The sequence below is a fragment of the Camellia sinensis genome, chromosome 7, assembly GCF_055761805.1.
Source record: "Camellia sinensis isolate YWXY chromosome 7, ASM5576180v1, whole genome shotgun sequence".
NCBI lineage: Eukaryota > Viridiplantae > Streptophyta > Magnoliopsida > Ericales > Theaceae > Camellia > Camellia sinensis.
In genome coordinates, this window is record NC_138967.1 from 54,911,495 (window position 1) to 54,931,954 (window position 20,460).

General features: G+C 33.3%; 1 protein-coding gene across 1 annotated transcript; it reads right to left on the reverse strand.

Moving 5' to 3' along the window:
- Positions 1–5,344: 5,344 nt before the first annotated feature.
- On the reverse strand, positions 5,345–11,255 carry LOC145794661 (uncharacterized). The gene is made up of 3 exons (XM_082877064.1): positions 10,921–11,255; positions 6,235–6,651; positions 5,345–6,147 (listed from the first exon to the last, which is right to left on the reverse strand). The coding sequence occupies exons 2-3, from the start codon at positions 6,649–6,651 to the stop codon at positions 5,557–5,559; spliced, it is 1,008 nt and encodes a 335-aa protein (XP_082733190.1). The 5' UTR covers positions 10,921–11,255; the 3' UTR covers positions 5,345–5,556.
- Between the last annotated feature and the right edge of the window lie 9,205 nt (positions 11,256–20,460).

Consider the following 20,460-nt stretch of genomic DNA (forward strand, 5'->3'; position numbering starts at 1 on the left):
AAAAAATAATTTTTCAATTAAATTTTTACTAATTTCACAACACCATCACCACTATTCTCACATTCACTATCACACTACCATCAACATAGCCACTACCATCATCACTGCCGCCATAACCCCACCACTATGTCACACTCTCTACTTTCACCTTCGTTCCATCACCACCACCACCAAATATAAAAAAATATTTTTTTAATTTTTTTTATAAAAAATATTTTTCATTATTTAAATGTAGCATAATATTGGAAAACAAGCTGATTTTAGTTAAATCTGCTCATAACTAAGAAAAAATCTTTTATTTTAAAAAAAAAAATTATTTAGTAAAACTTTGTATTCTCTTTTTGTTTTTCCAACAAATAAATCTTTGTACCCATGCTTTCTAACCAATCACGACTCATGCTTGTTTCGATTCTCTACAATTTCCTTATTTTCAAATACATTCATATATATATATATATATATATATATATATATATATTGTATAAATTGTGTAATAACATAAAACAAATAGATTCATACTCGGTAATTAAAATTTCAGAACAATCAAACCATTCTGAAAATTACAATACATAAAAAAATAAAATAACATAGAAAAGCAAACTGAAACCTGCACTAGACAGTGTCCTTAATTTTTTTAAATAAATTTAAAAAATTCTAGATATGCATAAAATTTGACAAGAATAATGTGACAATATTAATTAATATGAATTTGATTTTATTGTTGAGCCAAATAAAATAAAATAAGATTGAATATATATTTAGCTTTGGTTGTGAATCTTAAAAAAAATGGTTGTGAACCTTAAAAAAAAAAATTAAAAAAACAAAAGAAAAAAGATTGAATATATATTTAGTTTTGGCTGTGAATCTTAAAAATTAAAAAAAAAATGGTTGTGAACCTTAAAAATAAAAATAAAAATAATAAAAAAAAAGATTGGAGGTATATTTAACTTTGGTTGTGAATCTTAAAATAAAAAAAAAAGTTGGTTATGAACTTGAAAAAATAAATAAATAAATAAAAGAAAAAAGATTGAATGTATATTTAGTTTTGGTTGTGAATCTTAAAAATAAATAAATAAATAAAATAAAATAAACATATGGCGAAATTAGTGAGTACTCATCCCCAACCAATCCCCTGTGGATATTTAAAGAATATCACTTACCCTATTTAATGAATAAGAAAAAAAAATTTATATATTTAAATTGAATTTTCATAAATACCAACAGAGTAAATTATCCATTGCCATTCTTAAATGACAACAATGTTCGCACAAGAACAATACTTATTACTATAGCCTATTATTAGTTAAGCAACTCAAAGAAAAGAAAAAAGAAAAGAAAAGAAAGTGTGGAATGGGATGTTGGCTATATTATTCTAAAAATATGTGAATTATGTATGTCTTTTTTATTATGTTTGTATTGCTAAAGTGCCTTAGACATGCAGGAACAGAATTAGCAGAATACTATAGAGGACTATGACTAGTGGCAGAAGCACAGTAGAGCCAGGGGTTCACGTGCCCCTCCCCTCCCCCCGGGTTTTGAATTTTTTTTTTTTTTTTTTTTTTTACACACATAAAGAAAATATTTTAAATAAAAAAATTATAAAATATTATTTAGAGTAAAATATCAATAATATTTTTAAAATTATGAGAATAATAATGGTTGTTTTTTTATTAAAAATAAAGATATTACGATAAGTCAATATTATTATTTATGAAAATTTCAATACAATGGTGATGTCTATCATTATTGATATATAATTATTATTAATCTCAATAAAGATATAAAATTTATTGAATTGTTAGTAACATTTTATATTTTGGGTTCATCTTCTATATGTTTCTTTACTATTAGTTGGTGATATCATATGTCAATGATGACGTGATATTACTATTATATTGAATTTTTCCTAAAATTTTGTATAAAAAATTACTTTATCATTGTACAATTTATTTTAAAACTTATATTCACGACTCTTTTTTTTTTATTATTGTTCATGATATACTTGTTACAAATAATATATATATATATATAATGTTTCTTGAAGTCAATTGTAAAAATTTATGTGAAATAATTTTGTAAAAATTTTTAATGTTATAATTAATAAATGCCCTCTCTAATTTAATTTCTTGACTTCGCCATTGGCCATGACCCTGCTGTTTTTATGAAAAATACTGTTTGTCATAGTATTTTAAGAATATATATATCATTTTATATGTAAAATGGTCCTCCAATATAAAAAATATATACATATCTCATTTTTTTCCATCCCATTAGAGATTGCTTCTATGGTATACAATTTTTTTTCTATGTATATATATAATTTATATATCATATTATACATATATATGTATTTGTATATATGATAAAAAAAATATTATTATTCTTTTGGCCCATCCGATAATAAAATTATGATTCCATCCTTGTAGACAGACATGGCACATAGGGTAGCCAAGGCAGCATCCTCACATACTGCCTAGCTGCTTTCTTTTTGTATCTAGTCTTATATATATATATATATATATATATATATATATGCATCTTATCTTTCCTCTAAAAAATAAAAAATAAAAAAATAAAAAAAATAAAAAAATAAAAAATTGACCCCCTAATATTGTAGTTAAAAGTGTACAAGATTGACCAACTGAGATACTCAATTGATATAATTGTTTATACTTCAAGGAAGCAAAATCTTCGTTTGGGAACAGGCTAATTTAGTAATTTTTTGGTTATTTGGTTAAAAAGATAGGTAAAAAAAATTTGTATGTTTGGGATGACTTTTTGGCTAATTACGAAAAGATGTGCAAAAAGTAGAGAGAAAAGAGAATCTTTGACTTTTTGGTATGGATTATTGACTTTTTGGCTAATTTAGTAACTTTTTAGCTAATTGGCTAAAATAGCCTCTTGCCAAACGAGAAAGGGAATTGCTACACAATGTGATAATCGCAAACTAGCATAGCCTTATCCTTGATCACTGCATACACTTCTTTCTTTTTAGGTTGTGTTTGGATCATCAATTTGAATAGAAATTTTGAATGAAATAAAAAAAAAAAAAAAAAAAAAAAGAACCAAAAAAAATAAGTAAAATGTGAATGATTTTTTTTTTCCATTTCTTTTTTTTTTTTTCAAATTCCCTGCAAATTTATCCAAACATGGCGGCTTTAAGAGCATCTCCAACCACACTCTTTATTTTTCACTAGCTAAAGTATAAAAAAATGACACTCTTTATTTTACCTAATTAGTTTAGCTATTGTGTGTTCCAACCATACTCTTTATTTTAGCTAGTCATTCAAACTAATTTAACCAATTTTCAAAACAAAAAATGCTACATATATATATATTACTCTTTTTCATAGAATACCACATATGCACCTACTTTCTAATATGGTTGCCAATGTGACATTTGCGATAATATTTTTAAAAATAATATTTTTTAATATTAGTTTTAAAAATATTATAAAAAATAATTTTAAGTAATATTTAATTTTTTTATTATAAAATTTATAGTATGTGAATACATTTCAACATATGAATTTGGTGGAACCATCTTGAAAGGAATGGAGGGGAAGAATAAAAGAAAACAATAAAGAATTTTTTTAAAAAAATAACAATACAAAGGAAGTTCTTCAATAATTATAGTTTATAAAATTAAGAACCGAAAGAACACAAATTAACTAATTAAAAACCTTACAAAGGTCAATGAATAAATTTCAAAAAAAAATCATAAATAGCAAAGTTAGGAATAAAATTCAAAATAAATAAACTATTTCTAACACTAATTGTTACAAATCTCCATGTAGATGCCACAAATGCTCAACTAGGTCTGCTTGGAGTTTAGAATGAGTTTGTCTATCTCTAATGCGATGATGATTTTGAATGAAGTCATAAAGTTCGGGTGTACGCTCGTGTGACACTGCTGGAGGGAGAGTTTCATCGATTGCATCATAATTACAGTCTATATTTTGTTCATTTCGCTCATCCTCAACAATCATGTTATGCAATATTATACATGCCTTCATAATAACTTTAAGGGTTTCAACTTTCCAAAAACGTGCAGGTCCTCGCACAATTGAGAAACGTGCTTGGAGCACACCAAATGCTCGTTCGACATCCTTCCTTGCTGACTCTTGAGCCTTAGCAAAATGTATTTGCTTATTGCCTCGTGGAGATGGAATTGTTTTAACGAATGTTGACCATTGAGGATATATACCATCAGCGAGATAATATCCCATTGTATAGTCATTTCCATTGATTGAGTAATCAACTTGGGGAGCACGCCCTTCAGTAAGGAGAGAAAATACAGAAGAACGTTCTAACACATTGATGTCGTTGTGAGATCCCGGTAATCCAAAAAATGCATGCCATATCCATAGATCATAGGAAGCCACCGCTTCTAAAATAATAGTTGGTTCATGGATATGACCACAATACATACCTTTCCATGCAGTAGGACAATTCTTCCACTTCCAATGCATACAATCAATGCTCCCCAACATTCCAGGAAACCCACGATTTTTTCCCACCTCTAGTAATTTAGCAATGTCATCTTTGTTTGGTGCCCTCAAGTACACATCTGAAAAAATTGCAACCACTGCCTGAACAAACCTTTGTAGACTTTCTATTGCAGTGCTTTCTCCAATCCTCACATAATCATCTACAGAATCGGCCGCTACTCCATAAGCGAGCATCCTCATAGCCGCTGTCATCTTTTGAAGGGAAGACAGACCAAGAACTCCAATAGCATCTTTCTTCTGGACAAAATAAGGATCATATGCTTCCACCATAGATAAAATACGAAGAAAGAGATATCGACTCATCCGAAACCTCCTCCTAAATAAATTGGGCGGATATATAGGCGTTTCAGAGAAGTAATCTTGATAAAGTCTCTTGTGGCCTTGAATTCGATTACGATAAATAACTGTATGACCTTGAATAGAACCACGACGTAATCCCAATTGCCTCTCATTATTTAGCCGCTCTTCTTCTAAAGCAGCTATTGCAAATATCTCCAATTCATTATCAGAATCAGAGTCATCAATAATCATCTTCATTACACTATTGCGAGCCATGGAAATTAAAAGAGAATGAAGCTGAGTAATAAGCAACTGAAAATAAATATTAGGTTGTGTTTTGCTTCTTAAGCTTTGCAAGTTTCTGCCTAACAACTTCAATTTTCTGCAAAGTCAAATTTATAAAACATATCAAACAACTTCCAAAATCGAAACACCAGCAACTTACATAATCTGTATTTAATTGATCAACAAATAGAAATGTCCTGTAAATAAGAAGCACTCCAATCCAACATACAATAAGAATTTTATTTAGCCATGGAGTACTTCAGCAAGCATTCAACGAGAATTCCACTCAGTAATTAAATTACTACTACTTCAACCATTCAACAATAGGTAGTTCCAAAAAAAAATTAACATATAATAAATAATTCCAACATAAACTGCATAAAAAACATAGTTCTGCCTACAATGGAGAATCAAATCCAACAATAAATAAAGTGAAAAACATAGTTCCAACAACTAAATTTTTTTTGGGTAGTTCCAACAACTAAATCTTTTTTTGGAGAATTTCCATTTGGCGGCGATGAAGGTATTCTGCTTGCAATGAAGGCAAACCACTTGTATCTATTGACATTATTCGCTCTTCCTCCTTCAATTGTTCCATTCGTATCTTCTCTTTCTCATTATCAACCTTTTCTTGTTCTGTTTGCGTCCTCTTTTTCTCATTATCAATCTTTTCTTGCTCTTGAAGATACGACCTTTCATACATCTCTATTTTCTTGTCATTCATTTTCTTTCTATCTTCCTTTAAATCCTCTAATAATATTAAAATAGGTGACCCTCCTTCATTTCCACGGTCTTTATTCTTTCTTTTATTCAAACGTTCCTTTTCAGCTTTCCTACCCGGTGGTCTTTCCAAGTCTACATTGTCATTATGTGAAACATCATGGTCCTCTAAATTGATTGAATCCGGTGCACTAGGAGAACAAACGCCGGGAGTTGCCACTTTTTTTGGTTTTTGTTTCTTCATGCTATATTCCTCTCGCCATTTTGGTTGATCTCTTAACTCATGCCAACAATGTTCAAATGGAAATGACGATTTGTACAACTCTTTGTATAATTTCTTCGCATCAAGAATCTGAATAATAGATAAAAGAACACTAATTATCATGAGATTAGACAATTCCAATGATAATAAGTATAAAAAACTCAATGGCATTAATACCTTATCTTTGTCAGTCTTTCCACTTTGATTCAACCTTTGGATTTGGGCGAAGCACCCACTGAACTTATTTGTGGCAAGTTGAATTGCTGACCAACGATTCATTAAAGAAGTTTGACTACGATTAGATGAAAAAGTTTTGTACTGGTGGAAATACTCCCACACTCTTAGCCAATAAGCCTTTGATTTTTGTTCATTCCCTTGCACTGGATCTAAGCTAATGTTAAGCCACGCCGATATGAGCATACTGTCTTCTTCTGTAGTGAAGTTGCCACCTCGTTGTGGTTTCTTGGTGGTTTCTATTTGAGGAGAGATTGGGGAAGACTGATCCCCTTGGTCAAGAGGTTCATCCATAAATTCATAATCAGTCCCATCATTCATCAAGTTGGTGAAATATGCATCATTTTGTTGCTGACTCATCTAAAGACAAGGTAAAGAAAATTATGTCAACATATATTGGGTTGGAGAAATAACTAAGATTCCCAATTGGGAGCAAATTAATTAATAATTGGAGATCATGTAAATTAAAACAGTAGTTGTTTTGTTGAAAATGATTCAATGATAATTTTAGATAAATAAATGGAGATCGTGTAAATTCAATGAAAAAGAATTCAATGATAGTTGCAACCAACTCTCTATCATTGATAGACAACTTAGATCAGTTCAACATGTGAAGTTTTTAAAGAACATGTGGAGTTTTTTACAAACTATCCATGTCTCTTCCCCACTTTCATTCCCATTCCCAAACTCTTTTTCCACTTTATATTCATAATTTGAGCTAGTCATAATTGGGAGTAAATTAATGTCCAAGTTGAAAAGACATCTGCTCTAAGAGGGACACTACAGTCTACACTATAATATAAGCATGAAATATGAACAATCCAACAAGAGTGACACTACAGTCTTAGACTTTGACAAAAAGATAGCAGATCAATAAGCATATCTTTTACATAAGCATGAAGCTTGAAAGAGTCCATCAACACTCTTTATGAGATATATATTAAATTGGGCAAGGCATGTGCGAAGTGCACCTCTGTCAATACAACAATGACAGCAGATCTTCTATGTCAAAGCAAATCACAAAATTCTATCTTCTTTCTATGCTAGCATTTCATTAATTTTGCATAAGAAGATAGTTGGAGCACCTCTTTAGGAGAGGTCAAGGATTCAAGTCAATTAAAAAAAATAACAAATATATAATGTTTTGATACCATCCAAGTTGATTTCTGGTCCTGTTGGACCCATCAATGCATGTCAAAAAGAAAAATAAAACCAACAATAAAGCCCTCTGCTGGACATCAAACCATAAGCCCAATACACCATTATTCTTGCAGCAGCTACCAGCAGAGGATGAAAAAACTACCAACCAGCCACCATTCATCCAAGCACACAAAAACGCCTATGCTAACACAGGACCACCTTACAACCAAGCCCACAAAACTCCTTTGCTAGCAGAGAGCATATGACACTCAGAAGGCCTCTGCACTGCCTTCACAGACCAGAACCTAGCTGATACATACCATTCTGCAACCAATCTGCATACATACCAATCTGCTAAACCATCTGCTACCAATCGCACTGCTACCAATCAGCAGAGAATGATCTCTTCTTCCTTGTTTCCATCAGCAAACCATATCAGCTAACCAGCAGAGGATGGACATAACCTCACAGCAGTGCAAGACTATTAAACAAAGGCACACAGCCATCCCCCTGGTGGCCAGAAACTCCACCCTACTGCTGCTAGGCAGTAGGACACAGCAGCAGATTTAGACTGAAGGAGCACCTGCAATGTTAGACTGAAGGACACTTCTGTTCAACCCAGATTTATTTAGAGCTAACTCTGCAGCCTATAACCAGAGACAGAATTACAATGTATCAGCTAGGTTCTGGTCTGTAAAGGCAGTGCAGAGGCCTTCTGAGTGTCACTAAAGACCAAGTGATTAATAGAAAGCTCCACCTGGGTTGGTGAGGCTTTGAGCCACATAGGTATATATATCTCATTCTTAATATATATATATATATATACATATAGGCAATTCATACAGTGAAGCCATTCATCTGTACACTGCATTTCTGTAACAAGGACCACATCCAACTATGCCTTGACTCTTCCGAGCAGTCAATTTTCTACAGAAAAAGATTTGTTTATTTCTGGTGCTTAAGTTTTTAGTTTTAAACTACTTATTGCTTCTACCATTATTTGTCACAACAAACTAAAACGACATTATCTGGTACTAAACCTCTAATTAGCTAAAATTAAAAATCCCAGGTAAAGTCATGGACCACCAAGTTTCTTTGCAAGAGCAGAACCAAGATTCAAGGCATCCACAAGTTGCTAGGCAACATGCCAACACCCAAGCAATTGGATGCATCTATGGTAAATGACAACCAAATAGACTGCACAAAGCTATCTATACTCAAACTATATGTAATTGTCAACCATTGGCTCAAAAGAATAACACCCAGGCAAGAGTTCTCGAGCAACAAACAGCAATATTACAACAATTAGTTTATTCCATCTTCCACTCAGATCAAAATCTTTTTCATATGCTCATATCAGCTGTATGTAAAAAAATATAATGTAAAACATCTAATCATTTAAAACCAAATTCTAACTCATCTGCATACCATACTGTAATCCAGTATCTTTTTTAGCAAGTTTCGGAATTTCTTTTGGCAGGTAATACTGAACAATAAGCTGTATGAAAATGGGTCAGAAAACTGGTAGCACACAGCATACTTGAGATCAAACAACCCCCAAGAACAATAACAACGATGATGTGTTTTGCCCTCTATTCAGTCTGTACTTATGAGCAACTAAAGCTAATGACCTTGCCATTTAGTGTACACTTAGATGAGTATAACTGAATAAAGCTCTTTGTTCTAGATCTATGTAATTCATAAGCTTATACTTTCACTTGTTCCTCCTGGGCTATGAAGCACCGACATTTCAAAATGGGTGTCCAAGTTGGACACATATGGGACAATGACACTCCAGAGACACGCATGACACATTTTTTTGCATGACAATTTGGGGACATTTTCACGGACACGCCGATCTTGTGTGGGGTTGGACTTGTATACTCTGGTTTTTTTTTTTTTTTTTTGTTCTTTTTTTTTTCTTTTGGGTGCAAACTCTGTTTTGAGGTGGTTGTGTTTCTTGATAGTTTGGTCTCATGGGGATTTCAATTCAAATTAATAGGGTAAGCCCAAGAAAATGATTTCCTGTTTATGAGGCACTAAAAAAAGCAACTGGTGAAATTAATTAAGGAAGAAAAAATAGGAGGCAAGGCTATGGTGACATATGATTTATAAGCAAAGAAATGACAAGGCTAAGGAATTCTGAGAAAATAAAAAAGGTTAATTAGTTCACCTAACAGTCTTACTCCCCACTGCCCAGGGGCAATTACTCAATGCCATGTTGATCATTCATGTTAAAGAACAACATTTTTGGGGAAGCTTATGATTTCCATGTTTGTTTTGGGAAATTAGCATTACCAGAGTTAGCCAACACCGCATGATTTTTCCCCCTGAGTTTTTGCTAACCCTAGTTTATATAGTGATAATCATTTAGAATCCCCTTACACCAAAAAAAAAAAAAAAAAAAAAACCAACCAACAAACTCTTCCCTCTTAAATCATGAAAATTTATAATTGCATTCCAATTCAACAAATTCCCAAATTTTATATTTTGCTTCTTGATCAGTTCTTCCAAAAAGATTTGTAAATTTATCTTGTAATTTCACCTTTTGTTAATTTCCTTGGAACATATTCGTCTGCAATGCACAATTCAATTTCTGTCTTGGTTTTCTACCTTCAGACTGTAAAGTATCTGATTGCCCCTCACTGTGATCTACATGGCACATGGGGGTTGTTGGCTGGCACGTTCTTTGAGATTTTTGCAGCCCTATGCTTTATTATATATACTTAGTTTGGTCTATGTGATGGAGCAGTTTAGAAGTTAAAGCTTGTTTGAAAGTTAATTAGTGGGATTGTGGGTGTGTTGGGGGAAGCTCATCCTACCTGATTGAATGAAGAAGGCTAAAAGAGCACTTGCATTGATAATATTTCAGTCCTGTCGTCTTCAAAAGAGACAAGATACAGCTTGAACTGAGATTTAATCACCATAGCTAGTTGCTTGTAATGTATCATACATATAAGTATTATGTGCATATAAATGTGTTTGTTCATGTGCCCGTCATGTTCGAAAGATGCATGATACAGCTTAAACTGAGACTTAATCACCACTAGTTGCTTGAATTTGATAATGTCACCACTAGTTGCTTGAATTTGATAATGTGTCATACGTATGGGTATTATGTGCATCTAAATATGTGTTGTTCCTGTGGTTGTCAGTTCTATGATTTAATTTGTTTCATGAGGATAAAATTCTTAGAATATGTATAATTAAGGTCCATCTTGCAAAATCATTCGCAACACAAAAACACAAAACACAAAAACAGAACAGTAAAGTATCAATGTATGCTTGAACTCACAGATCAGACCCTCAAGTACACATATAAATTGTTTACAGATTGTAAAACCAAGAAAATGGGAGAGACCCAGATTACAGAGGAACAAGGAAAGTTTGTGCTATACATACATATATATATATATATATATAGAGAGAGAGAGAGAGGGTTTATGAGTTGCATAGAAGGGGAAGACAGAGAGATAGAAGGATCCATACCTTGAGGAAGAGGTCGATGGAGGGAGTTGCAGACAACGTTGAAGGAGAAGATCAATTTCACTGAAAGAGCAGATCGATTTCGCGGGAGAGACGTGTTTGGAGATCAATTTCGCGCTGAAGAAGTAGATCGATTTCGCGGGAGAGACGTGAGTAGATCGATTTCGCGGGAGAGACGAGTTTGGAGAGCATTCAATCACTCTCCAATTGAAGCCAGCGAAAAAGCCGCGAGGGAAAATAGGAAGCCATTTAGCCAGCCCGTTGGAGTGCGAATATTAGGCTGATATGAGCTAAAATAGCTAACAGTACCAATATACCTCTTCCCTTGGAGTTGCTCTAATAAGATGTTAGCCAGTTTAGTTGTGTTTTGGTATTCTATTTTTGCTTTTAGAAAATACATAAAATTTGGCTGGAAAACTGTTGTTTTTTTTTTTTTTTTTTTGGGGGGGGGGGAATTCTACTAACAGACAAAACTTCTTAAAAATCATCAAATAATTGTTTCAAAATTTTGAAAATTATTTTGGATAAATTACAAATACACCCCTAAGATTTGTTTAAACTACAAATTGTCTCCTGTGATTTAAAAAATTACTAATACCCCCTTGTTAAAAAAAATTATTTAACAAAATTAAGTAAAAAGTAAAATTCATAATTGTTCTCCTATACAGTAATAAAATTACCTAAATTATTAATTGAAACATATTTTTAACATCATTAAATACTGTTAATTAACTTCATGATTTATTAATAAAATTAGCGATTTGTTATGAAATTAAAAATCTCAAGGGTGGAATGTAATTTTTTAGAACCACAGGGGTGATTCATATTTTAATCAAATTTCGGGGTGTTTATAATTTACCCTATCATTTTTATACAAAAATAAAAACAATTGGTGTTTTTAATTTTTTTTTTCCAAAAAATAAAAATTTAAAAATAAAACACCAAAACACCGGCAAATAGGGCCTTAATGACCGACCATATCATAAGAGAACGAAAAAACTTCTAAAAAAAACAAAAAAACAAAAACAAAAAAGAGGGACAAACCAGAAGAAAATGGCACAGAAAAAAACACAAGTTTAAGAAAAGGACAAACTAGAAGAAAATGGCATACATAAAACTAAGTGCAAGTAGAGAATAGGGCCAAAGTACATGCAATTTGATTCATTGTCATAGCAACAACTAAGGTCTCATTGCAATAATTCACCTAAAATTTCGAATACAATAATACAGAAAAAAAAAATAGAAAATTTAACAGAAGGATGTCCAATCTCATTCCAAGGCCCCACTTTAACATTCAAGCATACTTTGAGCATGAAAATATTGAAGAAAAAAAATGGGAGATATTGGTGACAAGTTGAAAAAGAAGAGTGCATGTGGCATTAAGGATAAGGTTAGATCTTTTGAGGATAAAAGGATATTTTTTTTTTTTTTTTTTTTTGGGTACTTGTTAAGTGAAAATAATATTTGTGACAGTTTGTTAGAATTTTCCATCTTTACCTTCACCTACTCCACTACACACTCCACTTCACCTACCTCCACTTCACCACACACTCCACTTCACCTAACCCACTATCACCTCCACTACACCTACTACCACATTTTCTTCTATATATAGATTGTATAGGAATTGTAATCAATTAAATCTTGTATCTATCAATCAATCTGGTAATTACATCAATCAATCAATATCAATAATACATATATTTTTACATGGTATCAGAGCAGGTTTAGAACCTAATTTTTCGCTTCCCCGGCGGGCGGCAACCTCACCTTAGCCGCCCGCCGGACCTCAACCTAGTCCGCTAAAATTCTCTACACATACCGTCACTCTTCTTCACCAATGTCTGATATTGATATTGATTGATTGATGTAATTACCAGATTGATTGATAGATACAAGATTTAATTGATTACAATTCCTATACAATCTATATATAGAAGAAAATGTGGTAGTAGGTGTAGTGGAGGTGATAGTGGGTTAGGTGAAGTGGAGTGTGTGGTGAAGTGGAGGTAGGTGAAGTGGAGTGTGTAGTGGAGTAGGTGAAGGTAAAGATGGGAAATTCTAACAGCCTCCCGCAAACTCAAGGAGGATAGAAACTAACCAACTTGAGTTTGAAGAGGGGAACAAAACAAGAAAATACATAAAAATAAAAAAGGATAGGAGACACTGTATGGTCGTGTCAGACCATTGGTGAAGACACTGAATGGTGGTGTCATAACGTTGTAGAGGACACTGTATGATGGTGTCATAACGTTGTAGAGGACACTGTATGGGGGTGTCATAACGTGGTAGAGGACACTGTATGGTGGTGTCAGACCGATGTAGAAGACAGTTTATGGGGTCATGTCGGACCGTTGTAGAAGACAGTTTATGGGGTCATGTCGGACCGTTGGTGAAGACAATGTTGTGACAGTTTACGGAGTCTTGCTGGACCCTTGTAGAAACTAACCGGAATCAATGTCGGGACAGTTTACAGAGTCTTGTCGGACCCTTGTAGAAACTAACCGGAATCTATGTCGGGACAGTTTACAGAGTCTTGTCGGACCCTTGTAGAAATTAACCGGAATCTATGTCGGGACAGTTTACAGAGTCTTGTCGGACCCATAAAGGAGCTAACCGGAATCAAATGTCGGGACAGTTTACAGAGTCTTGTCGGACCCATAAAGGAGCTAACCGGAATCAAATGTCGGGACAGTTACAGAGTCTTGTCGGACCCTTAAAAAAGTTGCACCCTCAAAAGGTGTGCCCAATTCATAAAAAGGCGGGCCATCAAAAAGCGTGCCATCAAAAGACGTGCCATCAAAAGATGTGTCCACTTTATCAAAAGATGTGCCATGAAAAGGCGTGCCAGTTTGTCGGGCGTCAAGAGGCGCGCGATGCGCGTGGCTGGCCCTGGCTATTTAAAACAAGGTTGAGGCGAAGGCTGTGCATACGAGTCTGAAACCTCTGAACGCTCGGAGAGCTTGTCTCTGCAAATCTTGAAACACCCGGAAACCAACCCTTCTCTGAAACACTTAGCAACTCAAAAACATGGCCTCGTCTTCCCGTCCAGTTACCCAGAACCTGCTCACGCTCTTTCCAGAACTGAACGAGCCCACAAGAGAAATAACTGGTGCGGTGGCCAGTGAACCGCAACCAAACACCTCTGGTTTTGCTCCATTGAACTTTCCGATGCGGTCGGTGGAGCAAAAAATGGCGATGCAAACTGATATTGAGGCTAATCAGTATACTCTGAAGTCATGCGTGGAAACCATGACGGCGGTCACAAATTTGTCGAACCGGCTGCAGAGTAGGACAAATGAGATGCAGCATTTAAACTCCCAGCTGGCTCTGCTCCAACGCATGTATAAGGATGCGCGAGCAGAGATCAGTGTGCTAAGGGCAGAAAACAAAGAGCTGAAGCGGAAGGCCACCGTGATGTTCCGATTTGAAGGGCCGCCATATGCTGCAGTGGAGGAGTATGGGGGAGTGAACGTGCTCGGTGGACAAGGAAACACGGAGACCGGACTGGCACGGGACACCCAAGATAAAAGTAAGAAGAAGAGACCTGCAGTAGAGTAGAGAAGGGAAAAGAAAAAAACCCACTGTGTGGGTGGATGTTTTGTGTGTTTGTTGTTTTGTTTTTTTTTTTTTTTTTTTTTTTTTTTTTTTTTTTGCTGTAAAATGGGGATCGGGGTTGATCCTAGTGTAAAATTGTGATCGGGTTGAAAACCGAGGTGGTGAATGGATTGTGGATTTGTTTTTGTTTGTTTGTTTGTTTTTTTTTTTTTTTTGTTTTTTTTTTTTTTGTGGAATAATAAAAATAAAATAAAATAAAATAAAAATAGATAAAACAATATATATATATATATATGTTAAATTGTTTTTAAAATAGAAATATATTTTATATACTCTAGTGGGATGAAAAATGGTGGGAACAAAGAGAATAAAAAAAAATAGAGATAAGAAAAATAAGCACCCGGATGAGACATGCCCAGGTGGGGTGATGAATAAAAAAATAAAAAAACAACAAAAACGAAAAAGTAGAAATATTAAAAAAATGTGATGGGTATGTGGTTTAGTGGAAAACATGTGTGAAAGGGGCTCACCAACTAAGTGTTGTTGTTAAAGAATAAAAGAAAAAGAAGCACAGGGGGCAGACCCAGTCATGGCGATGATGATGTTTGGTGGGTGGTGGAAAAAGTAAAGTGAGAGAGAAAATGTGTTTCCCGGATTTGAGAGAGGTGTCTGAGGAGTGGAAGAAGGACCTCCAGAAGCTGATCATCATGTGGTTGTCTTGCAGAAAAGGGGATGCATGGAATTCCAGTCACTGGTGGCAATAAGAAACTGAATGGGTTGTTATTAACAATAACTGTTCGGCAGAGATCCTGTGAGAGGCAAGACAGATCCTTCACATCATATACACATATATACCAAGCTGGTACAATCTTCATTCACTTTTGTCACCAAGAACAATAGCAGGTTGGATTGATTCACTTCAGGTCGCGAGTTGATTGCAAAGGTTCGCAAATTCGACTCAGGACTGTGAAGAAGAATCGCGAGTCGCGAAGGAAGCCCCAAGATCAGATCACGAAGGAGTCTAGATTCGAATTTCAGAGTTGATGAAAGGTCAGCGATGTCTGATTCAGCGACGAACTGAGTTGCAGGACCAAACTCTGATCAAATCTTGATCTGCAAAGTCAGATCGCAAACTCAGTTTGTGATTAGATTCACATGCCGACAAGAACAGCTTCGCGAAGAACTCCAGTCAGTTCGCAAAGAGCAATACTTTGATCGAAGGTGTCAATCAACTCGCATGTGGGCTGCAAAACTGATTTGCAAAGAAGGCCCATGAACTGGAACCAAGTTACAACATTGAATATAGGTCGAATCAGAGTGGAACATCAGCGAACCATATGCTCAATTGCTGCGCATGATGAAACCATGTACAGCCAAATTAGGCACAGAATCTCAAGCTCCGAAACCAAATAATAAAGATCAAATTGAGAGAGAGAAGACAAATGCCCCAATTAGGGGTAAAACCCCCAAGGTCTAGAGAGAGAAAAAAATTGGTTGGAGAAGAGATGGCCTTCTGTTTGGTAATGAAGGGTGTCCCCCCTGCATGGTGTGTGTGTGTGTTTTGCCCATCATTGTTGCAGACATGGTGTTCGATGAAATGTCTCAGAGAGATCTGATTGTTTGCAGACATTGGTGAAGAAGAGTGACGGTATGTGTAGAGAATTTTAGCGGACTAGGTTGAGGTCCGGCGGGCGGCTAAGGTGAGGTTGCCGCCCGCCGGGGAAGCGAAAAACTAGGTTCTAAACCTACTCTGATACCATGTAAAAATATATGTATTATTGATATTGATTGATTGATGTAATTACCAGATTGATTGATAGATACAAGATTTAATTGATTACAATTCCTATACAATCTATATATAGAAGAAAATGTGGTAGTAGGTGTAGTGGAGGTGATAGTGGGTTAGGTGAAGTGGAGTGTGTGGTGAAGTGGAGGTAGGTGAAGTGGAGTGTGTAGTGGAGTAGGTGAAGGTAAAGATGGGAAATTCTAACACAGTTTTATCCTTGCACTTATTTATTTGTAGTTTCCACTCTGTAGCTATGACACCACCGACTCTGAAAAATTTGTTAAAAAAGTCACCAATGACAATGAATAGATAGATGAATAGATAAAAATAACATAATCTTTCAAATTATATTGTGTTTATGGCCTCAAAATAATAGAGTTTGGGATTACTCAAAATTGGAGCTTTTCCCCGAGGGTGAAATGTCTAATTAATTTGAATCAAAGAGGTGAAGCAGCACATTCAAGTAGGAATCGACGTCACACCCCTAGTTGTGCCAACTTATCCCACTAATTCATTAACATCCTAACAATAAAAAATAAATAAGTAAATAAGTCTTGCTAACAAATACTTATAAGGTACAAATAAAAGACAAAATATTTGTAAAATACAATACATTTCAATGCACTTTAATTAAAATCGGTACATTTTTTAATATTTTTACATATTTTTAAGAGATTTTTGACATACTTTTTAACATTAAATAATACACATAAGACACTGGTTAGTAATTATCTAAAAAGAAAAAAAAAAAATAATAATTGACAACGACTGGTTGGAGCTGAGACATTGCTCCATAATTTTTGTGCTTCAACCTTAGGAGGCACATCACCAATTTAGTATTGATTTTCAAACCTTGAAATCAGCGTTGAAATTAATCTACTTGTCTTGGTAATGATAATAATGAAGGAAAAAGAACATTAGTTATTTTTCCATGACGAGACTAAATTGCACTGGGAAATAAACGTGGAAATAACATATCAGTGATACTTCGAATTAGGGCTGAGGATTAGGGCTGAGTAAGGAATCCGTGAAATTCGTAATTCGATTCAGTTCAGTCTAATTCAATAGGTTTGGATTGATTTTTTGAATCCGTGGTTCGGTTCAGAATTGAAAAATTAAAAATCCGTAATTCACGGATTGGTTTCGGATTGAACCCCATGGTTCCGGATTGGAACCGATCCGGACAGTATACAAATAGTTTATATTTTTATTATACACCCTCTTGCATAGTAACTTCTTTGATTTCATATAAAATTTAAATCTAAACCTAAACTTACATAGTATCTTCTTTTATTACTTTTGTTTGCTAGTTTTTAGTGTTAATTTATAATGGTCTAAATACTTATGGTGGAACTAGTTTTCTTATGGTTGTTTAAATTCTAGAATAGTTTGTCGCTATTATAAAAAGACATGTTGCTATTGTGAAACTAATATGGTGCTATATTTATATTTTTATGAAATTAAAGTATTATATATATTTTTTTGTTATTTAATTATGTAAATCCGTGGTCTTAAACCGATCCAATCCGTGTTTAAATGGATTGGTTCGGATTTGTTCCACGATTTAAACGGATTGGATTGGTTCCAATTTTTCAGGATCCGTAGATAACGGATTGATCCTGATTTTACTTCAATCCGGTCCAATCCGGACCATGCTCACCCCTACTTCGAATAGTATTTATAGATTAATAAAAATTAATTGATTTTAATTTTTAAAGTTTCTAAGATTTATCACTAATTTGAAATTTTAAAAAGACACCGTAATTGTAATTTTCCCAAATAAAAACAATAGATGCTGGAACACAAACTTGGTTCATGCAACTCAACAAAATCTTGGGAAAAGTAAAAAAAAAAATTAAAAAGCATGGCCAACCAATAAATGAATGATGAATAAATTATAATAACCTCTCTTAATTAATGAATATTACGATTTTAACATAGCTATATTTTGTTCTCTTTAAAAATAAATTTTATTAAGCTTTGACCCATACTATTAGTCATTCGGTAATCAAACAGATGAAAAATGATAACATCATCATTTTTTGAATATGTTTAGTAGCCCAAAATTTTGTGACTTAAATAGCTTAAATCTATCAAAACGACGTCGTTTTACCGTCAAAACGATATCGTTTTGAATGATTTGAGCCATTTGAGTCACAAAATTTTAAGATACCTATCATTGTTTATCATTTTTAGGCTAAAATATATCTAACCATCATTAACATTGATGTACTGATGTTCTATATTCAAATAATGCACGCTATTAAGATAACAAAAGTAAATTAGGTAAACTGATTCGGTAAGTGGAGAGTAGTTATAAACTTATAGTATATGATTAAATAAAATACATATATATAGAATTCTCATCTCTTCTATTCACATGGTTAAAGCTGTCGTTATGGTAAGGGAGAGGTCAAAATAGGACAAGGGGTGCCTGCTGTGCTTTAAGCACAGCAGGCTGTGCCGTGAATGTAAAAATAAGGGGCTTCAAATATTTTTGTTTTTTTTTTTTTTTCTTTTTGCCCTTTTGGCTGTACAGCAGTGCCTGCTGTACAGCAGGCACCCCTCTCCCGTCAAAATAAGCGTCTTTTTTTTAAAAAAAATAAATGTGATAAAATAAAAATATTATAATTATTAAATGAATTTAATTTTTTTATAAATAAATATAAATAAAAAAATTAACAAAATAAACGATTTAAATTATCAAAACAGCCTCGTAATAAATCTCATAAACTCACGTGACAGTCGAGCTCAAATTTATAGATTTGAAAGAAACCCCATCCAAATCGTAGACTCTAAATGCATTATGGCAACAACCAAACTAAAGGGCAATTTGTTTCCCCACACACTGAATTAGAGAATAAAATATAAATTTTTGATTAATACAAAAAAATAAGACATCCCCGTTTATCTAAGATCTCGTTTGTTTGAAATTATAGAGAGGAAATTAAGATTGATAGTAAGATGAAATCTATTATCTTTGTGTTTATCTTGGGAGATAGAGAGGGGATTCGTAATTCCCTCCAAATTATGAATCTTCTTGGGGAGAGAATTCGGATAGGCTCTCAGCACTTGATATTTGAAAATAATCCGCTAAACTATTTTTTTTATTTTTTTTTTTATTTTTTACATGTTGGGCATTTTTTTTTTTTTTTGAACATTAATGTTTAATATTTTTATATTTCTTGTTAAGTAAAAATTATTGTTTTATTTTTTTCTATTTTTTTTTAAATTTTTTGCATGTTGGGTTTTTTTTTTTTTTGAACATTAATGTTTAATGTTTTTGTATTTATTTATTTATTTATTATTTTATATAAAAATAATTTAAAAATCCTTACACCAATAACTATCATTAAAATAAATACAATTTTACTTAATCATCTCACTAACAATTTCTTTACTATTAATCTCTTCACTAATAATTCATTCATTATGAATTTCTTTTATTCTACCTCTAAAAATAAATAAGATCTAAAACTAATAAACGATTATAAAATAACTATAAATCTTTTCTTTAAATGGAATTTAAACAAATCATATATCGTTGAAATTTGAAAGTAGTAGAAACTAGAATTGACCAATTTTGAAAATTCACAGTCGATTGAGCTTAGTCCGTGGCTCATTTCATTAGTAATAATTATAAATCTTTATTTTACATGAAATTCAAACAAATCATTTATCGTTGAAATTTGAAAGTAGTAGAAACTAGAATTGACCAATTTTGAAAATTCACAGTCGATTGAGCTTAGTCCATGTCTCATTTCATTAGTAGCACAAAACTCGCCGTGCCTTGCGCACGGGCAGACTTTAGACACCAATTTCATGAGTCGCGCGAACATAGTTTGATGTCGATCGTTAACCAACTACACTTTGCCACATCACCATAAAAAATGCAATTGTACTTTCTTCGTCAATGTTGCCTTTTAACCCTGATGTAACATGAACATGCCAATATATTAGATATTGGGATGAAGTAGGTCAGAGATCTCAACTAATTTATTAAATATTTTATATGGACGTAGAATTTATATATATGTAAATTTGTGTAGATTTCACATTCATATGAGTAGTTTGATAGAAAAATTTGATAAATTATTTAAAATTCATAGAATTTTTTTTAAAGAACTTACATATAGATCTTAATAAATTGACTTATTATTTAATAGGTCTTATAATAATTAATAGTATTTTTTATC